The sequence below is a fragment of the Loxodonta africana genome, chromosome 6, assembly GCF_030014295.1.
Source record: "Loxodonta africana isolate mLoxAfr1 chromosome 6, mLoxAfr1.hap2, whole genome shotgun sequence".
Lineage (NCBI taxonomy): Eukaryota > Metazoa > Chordata > Mammalia > Proboscidea > Elephantidae > Loxodonta > Loxodonta africana.
In genome coordinates, this window is record NC_087347.1 from 90,008,439 (window position 1) to 90,021,764 (window position 13,326).

Below are 13,326 nucleotides of genomic sequence, written 5' to 3' on the forward strand. Positions count from 1 at the left end.
TGGAAGGAAGACTTAGCCTTGAAAAAATTCACAAAAATACACTTTGGATGAAGACCTCTGTCTTCTTTGCCTAAACTGGTTTTTAAATAGCTGTCCAGCCAGTACATATATCTTCAGTTCCTCTCTCCTCAAATAGTTTCTATGCATCTCTTCATTGTAATGTCTTTATTTGTATTCAGTTGAATACAAACTGAATTCAAATATAGTGGGGAAATATGTCTGTAAATTGAATACAGATATTATACATAAGGTTTTTGTGCCATTGGTCAATATGAGTTATTTGAAGCAAATGACCATTTGCATGCATCAACTTAGTTCTAAGCCATCTCCTCCAAATAGCATATAGAATTTAATTAATGCAAATTAATTAATTTGAAGGTCATATAAATCTTATAAACATCAATATGTTTTCATACTTTATTTAATAAAGAAAGAGAAGTGGTCACTGGGGAAGAAAACTTGGGAAGCACGCTTACATTTTCTCATCTTGCTGAATTTTCTTCCCTAACGCAAGGAATAGAAAGTGGCTAAGAGGTGACGGCACTGAACTTTTCTGGGGAAAGCTGAGGCATCTAAGCTAGCTTCACAGTCTTAACTGGGGTTTTGCCAAGCACCACTGGCTTTAGTCATCACCAGTTCCACCTAGGTCTCTAGAGACAGTTGCAAAGTACACAAAGATAAAATTAAAAAAGTTTTTTTTTCTTCCTTGCTTTCTCTTTCTCATTCTTCCTCTTTTCATTTTCTTTTTGTCTTCTCTTACCTTCTTACATCCTTTGCCTTTCACCTGATGGTCTCTAGCTGTCTAAACTCTTCTCTCCCATTTGGATCAACATTTCCTTCTCTCTGCCTTAGATAAAATGTCCTTCCTCTGTGTTGTCTCTGTTTAGTGTACTGTAGAATTCTATAGGGTAAGCATTTGGGAGTGAGGCTCCTGCTTACCTGAGCTAACGCTTTTCTCTTTTTCCTGTCCTCCTCTATTCACTTCGCTGGGAGTGAAATAACTTGAATTAGCAACACTCCCCCGACCACACTTTTGGGATTAATATATCCATCCCTGGAGCTGGTTATTCCTTGGAGAGCATATCTCAGTTGGCACAAAAAATCTCAAAACTTGCAAATTATCACATAGTGAGTTTTCCTTTGATCAGGAGTATTAAACCTGCTTGAAAAATTAATATGCTCATCAAAGGTAAGTATTATGAAAATGGCTTCTTTGCTGCACTATTGTCTCCTTCATTCACCGTGATTAATTGGGCGTAGACTACAGTTTTTCCTCATTTCTCCTGTAGAGATTAAAATCAACATTTGGTTGAAAACATAGTTTTACAAATGTTTGCTTTTAAAATTGGCCAGTGTTTAATGAGCTCTTTCTGACTGGTGTTGCCAGCCTTTATTTTTGCTGAGTAATCTTTTTTCTTTCTCACTGGTGTCAGTAAATTTGTTCACAAAAGTAGAAAAATTGCCCATCTGTAATAAACACCCCTGAGAGCAGTAGGCACCACTACAGCAGACCACTTTTATAGAGATTATTCTATTTTCAGGGCTTCTGATCTTTTACCTCTTTATTAGTTGCCATAGTGATGAGTGGAACTCTGATTAATAGAGCTTGATTAAAATGAAGGCAATTAATAAGCCTTTTCACTCTAATGTTTATATTGATAGTTCCTAATAACATATAATATATCCAAGGAAAAGGCCGCCATATAAGCATATCCAAGAGTGGAATTTTACTTAAAAAAAAAAAAATTAAAAAGATGTTTCTGTGACTTGAAAAGTTACCACGTAAATTCTATGGCTTTCTCAGAATACTTAGAATACCCGTGTGAGGGCCTAACAATATAGTTACAACTTGAAATTCAGGTTTGGGAGATCATTGTGAAATGGGTAATAAACCTTTCTCATGACGGCAAACTTTGGAAGTCACAAGCACCGGGATTAATAATTTCTAGTGCAAAGGGAAGTCAGAGAACTCTTTTAGCACCTCTTCTTAAGAACGCTCAAGGCCAAGTGCACCTCATATGTACCTGCAGCACTAGTGATTTCAGAGGAATCCTGAAACACTCAGGGGATCTGCCAGAATTCACTAAGCAAAGCCCAGGAGCATGGATTATGTTTGTTTCCAAAGTTCATTTAACACTTTTTTTTTTTTTTTTTGAAGAATCTGACTCTTTTTGCTTTAGAATTAAAAATCTGTTTTCAAATTTATTCATACGTTTTGGTTCATACTTTGTAAGTAAAATGCAAGTGCACTTCATATAATAAACTCTTTAAGATTGTCAACGTAAAGAAGGAAGCCTGAGAAATGGCTTAATTCACCAAGTCTACTGTCGTTATCATTTGTTTAGATTTTAAGGTACAAATACTATGCTATTGCTTTTCCTGCACTATCTGTACTTCTCATTGGCCTGTTCAGAGTCAGTGGGAGGCCAGTTTGTCCAAGGTCAACATAGCAAGGGAGTGGCAGCCCAGGATTGGAACTGGTGTTACCTCTCTCCAAGGCCTGCATTCTTCTACTTCTCTTCAGAATTCTGTTCCCATATTCTATCAAATACACCACAAGGTTTATTAGAAATAAAAATCTATATTCCTGATGGTAGGACTTGGAGAAAAAACTAAATTAATACTGAGGTTCTCTTTAGGGAAGTGGAAAGGAACAAGGTGCCAACAGTTTCAAGTGGCATTTTTCATCTAACCCTGTGTCAAAATAGCTTTTCTGAAAAACACAGGAAGTATCCCTTATCATAGGAGTTCCTGGGTAGTGCAAATGGTTAGTGTACTCAGCTGCTAACAGAAAAGTCAGATGAGTCCACTTAGAGGTGAGGGCAAGAAAGGCCCAGTGATCTACTTCTGAAAAAATCAAGTCATAAAAAACCTTGAGGAGAGCAGTTCTACTCTGACATACATGGAGTCACCATGAGTTAGAGTTGCCCTAATGGCAACTGGCTAGCTATCTTTCATCATACATTTTTTATGAATCACTTTTTTTTCTAAATTATATTTTAAAAAAAGATTTCTAAAATGCAAAATGAAATGTAAGTTAAAAAAGGCTATGTGCATTTTAAAATTAGACTCGAATTTAATTTTGAACTTAATTTGGTTTCAGTTATCATATTTATTTTTCCAAAGTTAAAAACCTGGTCTCTCACTTATTAAGGACAAAACTATTGGAACTTTCCAGGATTCTGTCATTCTGGAATGATTTATTGATCATCTACTGTGTGTCAGGCACTGCTGCAAACACTGGGGGTATACTTATGAGTAGTTGTAAAGAAAACAGAGTTCTTTCTCTCATGAAGCTTACTTTCTCTGGAAGTTATCAGATAATAAATGAATATAGGATGTGCTAGGTGGTGATAAGATCCAGGGGTTAAAATAAAGAAGGAAAAGGGTATAGAGAGTGAATGGGGGTCGGTAGGATATGCTGTTTTAGACAGAGTTGCCTAGGACATCATGTTTCACTGAATTACTGTATTTGGTTTCTAATCGGTCCTCTGGTTTTGCTATTGCCCCCTAGCGTCTATTCTCCACACAGCATCCATTCAAAATGAAAGATCCTGTCTCTCCCTTGCTCAAAACCCTGCAACAGCTTCTACTTAGAAAAAAATTCACAGTCCTTCCCTTAGCCTATAAGAACTCAAACGATCTTTTCTTTTTTTACCTCTATGACTCCATTTCCTTCTCTCTTTCCCCTCACTTGCTGCATTCTAGGTCCACTCTAGTTGTTGCTCCTGAATATGGCAAGCAGGCTCCCACCTCAGGATCCTTGCGTTGCTTTTCCTCCTCTGGGAACACTTTTCCCTGTGATGCCTCCAGTGGTTGCTCCCCTGCTTCACTCAGGTCTGCTGAGACACCTCCCAGAGTAGCCTTTCTTCATCACTTTCTGTGAAGTAGCATCCCACCGTCACTTGCCATCTCTTTTCTCTCCTGCACTTTTGTTTATAGCACTTATCACCTGTTGACTTTGTATCACGTATCTCCCTGTTTAGTGAATGCATGAGAAAATAAGCTCTATGAGAGTAGGGATTTGGGATCTTTCACTCAACTCCATAGCTCCAGCACCTGGAATAGTGGCAACACATCGCAAGATCAATAATTATTTATGGCATGAATGAATGTGCTCCCAGAATGGATTGCTGAATAATGGGGAGAAAATAATATGAAAGTGTTAAATGCTTTGGAAGCTTTAAAAAAAGATCCCATGTGCTAGTGCTTTTTCACAATCGTAATTCTGTTTGCCGTTGTCACCTGGCCTAGCCATTCCTAGCTGCAGCCTAACCTCACTCCTTTTGCCTGCGTTCACTTAGACCACGGAGTCTTTACCAATTAATGTAAGAGCATATTGTTTAAGTTGTACATTATAGATGTTAAATCTTGGTGACTGTATTGCCAACTTTGAACATATTTAAAATGGGTTAATTTGTGATCATGTTCTTTCTTTTTTTTTTAACTGCAGCATCACCACATGCCTCCAAACTCGGACCCATGGCTCTGACCATTGTTATTACTGTGCCCGTTTGCCTCTTGTCCGTAGCTGCAATGCTGACTATATGGACGTGCCAAGGTCAACAGTGCACACACAGGAAGAAAAAGAGACAGAATGTGGAGGAACCACTCTCTGAGTGCAACCTGGTCAATGCCGGAAAAACCCTTAAAGATCTGATGTATGACGTGACAGCCTCGGGATCGGGCTCTGGTATGTGCCCATTGTCCGTGTCTTTAGTAAGACAAGTCTTATTTAACAACACATCAGAAGTTTTTTTTTTTTTTTAAACAAAAAATGACTCAAATATCATGAATTCCATTTTTTAAAAAATGTTTGATACGATACATTGTAAATTCTGGTATAGAAACTTTGTTTAAGATTTGATGAAGCGAAATAACTGTCATGGCCTAAAGAATTAGGTCATCTCAATTGCTTTTTGTGCTTTTAGGCATTCAGATTCCCATGTTCACACTCCTTCAGAACTTACTGATGAAATGAGAAAGGGGTTCCTCTCCCCCAACTCATTACGGTTAGTATTAATCACGTTGCTTTACGGGCACAAAAGACTTACTGTATTTTGAGAAACTGAATTCTGGGAAAAGATGTGAGTTAAGCAAAGTAGTGTTCTTAGAACACTTTTGCTTGTGGTTATGAAGCTCTTCAGAATCTTCAGGCACCCCTGGGATATGTGTGTGAAGTTATCAGGGAGCTGACCTGAAATTAAAATCAAAAACATGCGGTTAAAGCAGGGAAATGGAAGATAAGAGGAAGGAGAACAGATTTCCTTTGCTGACTTTTCCTGCTTTAGGGCTATATAATAACTACCTTCCTCTTTCATGGAACTCTAGAATACCTGGCAAAACAATTCAAAATAGCAGACTATATTATAGCCTAAAGCACAAGGCATTTGAGGTTTTTTGTTTTCGTTTTTGCTTTTTAGTTTCAGATGACAGAGCTGGTATTCTCCCTAAAGTGCAGGGGTATCCCTGCTGTCATATATATTCCCAGAAATCTTATGATATTGCAGAAATGTGGACTAGGGTAAGCCTAGATGAGCCACTGCAGAAGCCCCTATATTCCTTCTTGCTTTGGGAGGACCATTAAGGATTATTACCCCAAACAGGTTTTTGAGGAACTCACCTGCCAATGGCCTTTAGAATCTTCCAGGCAGGCACAGTTCATGGAGGCAGTTGACAGAGGAGACACAGCTCGGTGCGTCAACTGTATTGGGACCACATCTGCATGTCCATATTCAACATGAAGGATCTTTGCACTCACAAGTATTCTTTGGAAAAGGAGAAGAATAATTATGCCATCTAGAGACTCCCAGAGTCTTTGCTGCTTCTGAGGCAAGGTCATCTGCTCTCTCACTGGCCAAAAACTAAATATTGATATCATCACTGCACAAATTAGGTAACATGTTTTCAAAGGAGGAATATTGGAAAGAAAACCTTCAATGGCAAAATTTATAAAACTAGCATCAAAATTAAATTATTGGGTGGACAGCTGGCATTCTTTCTCTAGAAGTAAAACTTGTTTGGATTCAATACTCTTTCTTTCTTTGAATATTAAAATTTGAGCATCACTCTACCCCAATACCTTGAGCCCTGGCAACATCCCAGGCATGGCACACTGTGCCAAGTTTCCTGAAACCTTAATGTAATTTAATTTGAAGATTCAAGTGACTGAACTTGTTTTATCCCCACCAAAATGCTAGTTCACCTGGTGTTATGAGGTAGACATGTTGATTTTGGAGTCACTCCTTAAATATTTTGAAGATGACCAGGGATTTCCCTTTTAGATAAAAGTGATGGAGATTTTTAAACTGGAGAATGGGTATTTACTTTAAGAAAATAGTCATGAGACATGGCATTAAAATTAAAAAAAAAAAAACAGTGGTAAAGTTTTTTTTGGTGTGTTTGTGTACCTTTAAACCTAAATATGAATTTATTGATTGTGCTGAATTCTCATCTGTTTTGATTATTCTGAGATCTCTTATAAAATGAAAGCAGCAAGTGTGTCCAAGCATGGATGATTTCCTGAATGACTAATTTGAAATAATTCTAGGAATTTTTTCCACAAGCCAGATGCATATGTTTGGCAGTGGCCACTGGCTAAAAGTAGTTGATGGCCTCACTGCCTTTAACAAGCAGACACAGAGAATGGATCTACCCATGCCAAGGCTTCCCTCCCCAACACTCGCACGTGGGAAGGAACTCAGGCATTTCTGCTTCCTTTTGCTTTCCCTTACTTGTCAGAAACCTTAAAAGGCAGGCAGCTCTGTCAGATGTTGACAACTAAAAATTGTGAAGCTTGTTTCTAAGCTGGTCAGGAACACAAAGAGATACAATTCCTACAGGAGTGGAAAATGGACTGGATTTTTACTGGACTCTCTTTGAGAGTGGATTATGTCTCAGGTGACTTCTAAGAGACTGGGTAGCTTGCTATTTTCCTTTTGTGGTATAACAATTCTGACAGATGGTGACAGAAAGATGCCTTTCCATAAGAGAGACATCAGCTTTGTACTCCCTGGTAAAAAGAGTAAAATATACCCACAGGGAGAGGCAAAGTCCATCTATCTGCAAATGAAATTCCTAAGTGTATGACACGAGAATGAATCAGATTATTTTTGGTGGTTGCTATGAACAATACTGAAGCAACTTTCATTGAGTTTTACCATCTCACCTTAATTGATGTGTTTAGTACCTTATTGGATGTTGTCTTTCTTTGTCCCTGGTCTGCACCACTATGTGCTTGATCAATTTGTAGTTTGAAAACATTGGCTTACCTAGTTCTTTGTTCGATTGATGGTGGTGGTGGTGATGTTTATGTCAGTGTTTCTGTGTGTGTGTGAGAGAGAGAGAGAGACAGAGAGATTTGGCCTAATAATTAGTTGGTATCCAACTTATTGAAGATTGTTAGTATAATTTTTAGCATGTGATCAATTGTGTGATTATAGCCTACAGAAATAACCTATTTTATAGTTTCCTGCTAGAAGCCTTCCCAACAGGGGAGGGCTTCAGTCCTATCCACTGAGTGGTTAGAGGGCAAGAGTTAGGACTAAAGACCCGGGTTTTAGTTCTAGATCTACCTCCCACTAAGAGCACAATCCTGGGCAAGTCATTGGTTACTGCCAGGCCTCAGTTGTCTCATCTCTAAAATGGTAGAGTTAAACCCAGTGATCTCAAAAGACCGTTCTGACTCGGGAACTTTGTGACTAATTGTCGAGACCCATAACAATAAATTTTATTATCTGTGCTTATTTAACCATAGTGGGTGGTTCTCATGAAAAATGAGAACATCTAAATATACAGTATCATATTTTAGTATCAGGGATCAAAACCCACAGGAGCTTTAGGATTGTTACCGTGAGGGTTCTGCCCATCTAAGTATAAGGACAATAACAAAATGTGACTTTCCAGAATAAATTCATATGGTAATGTACTTAAATATTTTACCTCTGATTACAAGAGTAATAGATACCCATTGAGAAAATAAAGATGTTGAAAAGTAGAAAGAAGACAATAATTCATCCTGATTCCACCAAATAGAAATAACTATCGGAGCATTTAGCATATTTCTTTTTCACTCCTTCTCTGTGCATATTTTAAATAGCTAGATATGTTTATTGATATGGATAACATTTACTATGCTGTTTTCACTTAACATTATAGCAAACATACTTTTCCTTGTCATTAAAAAATACCTCTTCATAAGCAGCGTCATTATTACTGTCTTCAAGCGATTCCCATAGCTATAACTTAATACTAGGGACTAACCACAACTGAGTGTGTGATATGCCAGACTGTGCTAGTTCCTTAACGTGCACAATCTCATTCTCTTGATAGTCTCACTAATTCTCATTCTAGCCCTATGAGATAAGTAATGTTATTATCTCCATTTTTTCAGGTGAGGAAGCTGAAACTCAGGGAGGTTCGATAACTTGCCTGTGGTTTTCCAGCTAGCACATGGCACAGCTGAAATTTGAACATAAGTCTTTCTTATTCATGCTCTTGATCTCTGTGCTGAATTTCACAATTTTTCTATTATCTGACACTTCTCCTCATTTTTGCTATGACTATACTAATAATGTACTAGATATTTTGGACATATTTTTTCTACATTTTGCGTTAAATCTTTAGGATAGAATTTTAGAAGTGGAGCTCTTGGTTCAGAGAATATAAACATATATATTCAAAATAGATTTTCTTTGAAATTCTTTTATTTGAGGGCAAGTGTTTATTTGCTATTTCCTATAACTGTATCTTGTTTCTAGTGTAACATCATTGCCTCACTTGGCCATTGGATTTGATTCTTCACTTTCTAACTTTATTTTAGTTTTGAAAAAAAAACTCGCAAGGTATTCTTTTGCCTTCCCAGTTGTACTAGGAACCATACACTTTATTTTAAAGTTTGACAAAATGTGTTTTTTACCCTTGTGTGTTTAATAACCAGACTGCCTTTGGTGGGCAAATCAGGGAGGTTTGCAACAGTTCTGGAAAACCAGACATTTGTAGCAACAGGTGGTGTTCAAGAAGTTTCTCCTTTTGAATATGAGAAGAGAATTTCATATTGAGTGCATTTTTTTTCCAAGCATATGTGGAAATTAAAGGTTGGTGTAACAGTGCGTATTTCCTCAAAATCAGTAAAATTATTAAAGTGCTTAAACTTTTAATGCAAAAATAGTGGTCACCATGACAATTTTCTCCTGGCACTGCCTTATTTTTATCATCCATTTCACCTTTTCTTTGTTTAGGTCTACCTTTGTTGGTTCAAAGAACAATCGCAAGGACGATTATACTTCAGGAAATAGTAGGAAAAGGTAGATTTGGTGAGGTGTGGCATGGAAGATGGTGTGGGGAAGATGTGGCTGTGAAAATATTCTCCTCCAGAGATGAAAGATCTTGGTTTCGAGAGGCAGAAATCTATCAGACGGTTATGCTGCGACATGAAAACATCCTTGGTTTCATTGCTGCTGACAACAAAGGTATAGTTTTAATCTAATTGGGTCCAACCCATACCAAACCCATTGCCGTCGAGTCGATTCCGACTCCACAGCCATCCTGTAGGACAAAGTAGAGCTACCCCGTAGGATTTCCAAGACTGTAATTTTTACAGAAACAAGCTGCCACATCTTTCTCCTACAGAGCAGCTGGCGGGTTTGAACTGCCAACCTTTTCATTAGCAGCTGACCACTTAACCACTGTGTTACCAAGGCTCCTATAATTGGGTCCAGCAAATAAAAACGTTTTGTCTATTATCAGACGAGAGTAAATAACGTAACCTTTTTGTTTTGATAAAGTCTACATAAAAGTCTAATTTCCCTATTGCAGAGAGAATATGCTTTTCTCTTCTCTACAGAAAAATGTACATAACCATACAATAAAACAGGGCAAGCCTGTCATATGAAATTATGATGATGTTATAGCCAGTTGGGTATTTAAAATATTTGATGGGTATTTAAAATATTTGATGATTCCTATGGCGCAGGAACCAGCCAATCGGAACAGAAGGCTGAGCTGGAGCAGAGTCCTGGAGAACCCTGCCAAGCTAGGTTTTAACCCTTTAGTTACTGGATCATGACTCTATCTGGAGGTATCTGGAAGGGTAGGGGGAGGAGTAAGTTTGGGTGCCTGGGGCAAAGAAATGGCATTTGGAGTTTTTAACTAGCAGTTGCTTACCACCCAGGAGAGAAATATTTCAATATTTTTGTAACTGATACGGACATACCAGTAAATACCGGCTGAATATTCATGCTTGTTAAAGCTGTATTTTTCTTCTCTGTAACAGGTTTCGGAAACCCTGGTGGGGTAGTGGTTAAGTGCTTCGGCTGCTAACCAAAAGGTCGGCAGTTCGAATCCGCCAGGCACTGTTTGTAAACTCCATGGGGCAGTTCTACTCTGTCCTATAGGGTCTCTATGAGTCGGAATCGACTCGACGGCAATGGGTTTTTTTTTTTTTTTTTATAACGGGTTTCATTTAAACGACTCAAATTTTCTATGAACATTACCTCTTTAGATTGTGTTAGAGCAGCAGCAAGACAATTTTAATGAAATTTTCTATTAATGTTACTTTATGCATAATTTATATCTTGAGGTTGAACATTAACTACCTCAAACGGTATTATTACTTTTTGAGCTTCATGGAGCAAGACAGAGTGTCAACTATCTGGTATTTAAATCAATGTTCATAAAATAATGTACATATCCCTGAGTAATCAGGGGCTGAATATAAAATTTGTGGATTTCCTGTCCCCTACTTCTTCTTTTTTTCATAGTTTTTACTGTCTTTGCCAAAGGGAAACAGGGAATAAAAGCAAGAAAAACGTCATCCACCCAATTTTTAATTTATTTTTTTACTCGAAACAGCAGTATACACGGAGAACTTTGGTGAGGTAGTGACTGTAACCTTTATCTTAAAAAAAAAAAAAAAAGCTGAAACAAATTATCTATGGCTATTACGAATCCTCTCTTACCCGCGAAAATTCAAAATCCGGTTATTTTTGTCTAGCATGAAGTTGATTATAAAGTTATTCATTAATAAGTAAACGGCAAAGAGAGGCATAACATTTTTGTACATTTTGGACATAATTATGTTTGATGATGATTTTTCATTCCTGATTTGGTTGGGTTTAGGGAGAACTGAATAAAGCCAATTTGTGCTTAAAAAAAAAAAAGAGGTCCTTTCAAATTCTTAACTACAGATACTTTGAAAACAATTCAGACTATTGAAAATGAGATATTTCTCATTCGACTCTTATGCACTTTTTCTTTTCCCTCCTAATCTCGGGCTGAATTACCCAATACCCCAAACCGGATCTGTATGTTCACACTAATTCACAGTGCTGCCAAAGCAGCGATTATTGTGGTTATACGGACCATCTTGATTGGGCTGAATTAATCATAGTATTTATTAGATTATAAAATATTGCACAAGAGAGCTCAGATAATCCTTTATTTTTCCTTCTTAATTTAATTGGTCTACTTTTGTCCTTACTTGTCAATGGCTTTGTATATGATTCCAAATGGTCTCTAACATCACTTTCATCGTCATGAATGCCCGTATCTTTTTCAAGATGTACAGTTTCACTTTTTAGCCAACTGCCTGATAAAGACATTGATGTGAGGGCAAAAATAGCCACTGGTGGCAAGTGGGAAGAGAGGTGTGAATAGGGTTAGATTTGTATGTGGTCAGTTCATCAGTGAACTTTATCCTGTTGTGTTGACTTTTGCAATTCTGGGAAGTTTTATTACTGCCTGGACTTGGAAATCAAATATTTGAATAATGAGCAGCTCTTATACATAAAGTACCTGGCAGAAAATGTTCTTAGCAAATGTTCGTTATAGGTTCCTTCCCTGAGTGTCAGAGCTAGTCAGGACTGCCAGGCCTATTGTATATACTTTATTTATTTCAAAGGCTAAATCTAATTCTGGGGACTGTAATACATAGAGAAGTTTTAGGCTAATTTCTCTTCTGATGAAAATATTTTATAAGCTGGGTTAATTTTTGGTTAATGAGGGAAATTTCTTGAAAATGTCTAGTAATTGTGCTTGGCTTTTAATATAAACTCTTGGGGAAAATGGCAACTTCATATTTTGAAAGGTAAATAGCATGAACATTCTTAGAATGTTAGAGGTTTTTTAGTAGTAATATTTGTGTATATTTGTTATATTTCTGATTTTTATTGGTACAATCTTTCTTAAAAGCTCGAAATAATTTGTAACACAACTCTGAGCCTAGATGCATATCTCAGTGGTTTCTTCTATGATGTGGTTGCTGTTACCAGCAGATACTGATATATCTATAGATGAAATAAAAAAGGAATTGTTTAGTAGCTAGAATCACTGCCTCATAGCTGCCTATAGCTATGATGGTTACATACACTGGGTTCTAATACATCGACAAGGAGCCCTGGTGGCACAATGGTTAAGTGCTCAGCTGCTAACTGAAAGGTTGGTGGTTCAAATCCACCAGCTGCCCTGCAGGAGAAACGACTGGCAGTCTACTCCCATAAAGATTTCAGCCTTGGAAACTGTACGGGGCAGTTCTACGCTGTCCTACAGGGTCGCTATGAGTTGGAACCAACTTGACGGCACACAGCAACGATATATCAATATCTTCAGGAAGTCACTGAGAATTTTTACTTTACCAGCGTGCACTGCTAACATCATGAATTCACTTTGCTTTGTTACAATACAAATTAATTTTAAGCACTGGCACTTGTTTCTTAGACATACATTTACAGCAATAAAATTATTTTTTTCCTCGTCTGGCCATGGATATGGGTGATGGTTGCACAACATGATTAATGTAATCAATGTCACTGAATTGCACATGCAAAAAATGGTGAATTGACAAATGTTCGTGTTATATATATTTTTATCACAATAGATTTTTTTTCTCATTAGATAATGGAACTTGGACTCAACTTTGGCTTGTATCGGAATATCATGAACAAGGCTCCTTATATGACTATTTGAATAGAAACATAGTATCAGTGGCTGGAATGATCAGACTGGCACTTTCAGTAGCTAGTGGTCTGGCCCACCTTCATATGGAGATTGTTGGTACACAAGGTATGTATTTCCTTTCTAATTTTTTTCTCCTTGAATACGTAAATAGAAACACTGCGTTGTATTTTAGTTGCGTTGTAGTTTTTTTATAAACGGTTATCAATGTAAAGAAACACTAAAGTTACTTTATAAAGCTGAAGGTTTTGTCATGATTTTGTCGGCCCTCATCTGTCATCATTTTGTATACTATCTGTGATAATATTTGTATTCCTAGTGGCTCTATCTTCGCCATTTAGCGTATAGGTCTGGGAGATCTTGCTGTGGTGGTAA

At 37.3% G+C, this 13,326-nt stretch overlaps 1 protein-coding gene across 1 annotated transcript in view; it reads left to right on the plus strand.

Moving 5' to 3' along the window:
• ACVR1C (activin A receptor type 1C) overlaps positions 1–13,326 on the plus strand; it is a 71,054-nt gene that overhangs the window by 40,989 nt on the left and 16,739 nt on the right. The window contains exons 2-4 of the mRNA XM_010586306.3: positions 4,454–4,693; positions 9,240–9,470; positions 12,892–13,059. Of these exons, the coding sequence (XP_010584608.2) occupies positions 4,454–4,693; positions 9,240–9,470; positions 12,892–13,059 (639 nt within the window). The remainder of the gene's footprint in view (positions 1–4,453; positions 4,694–9,239; positions 9,471–12,891; positions 13,060–13,326) is intronic.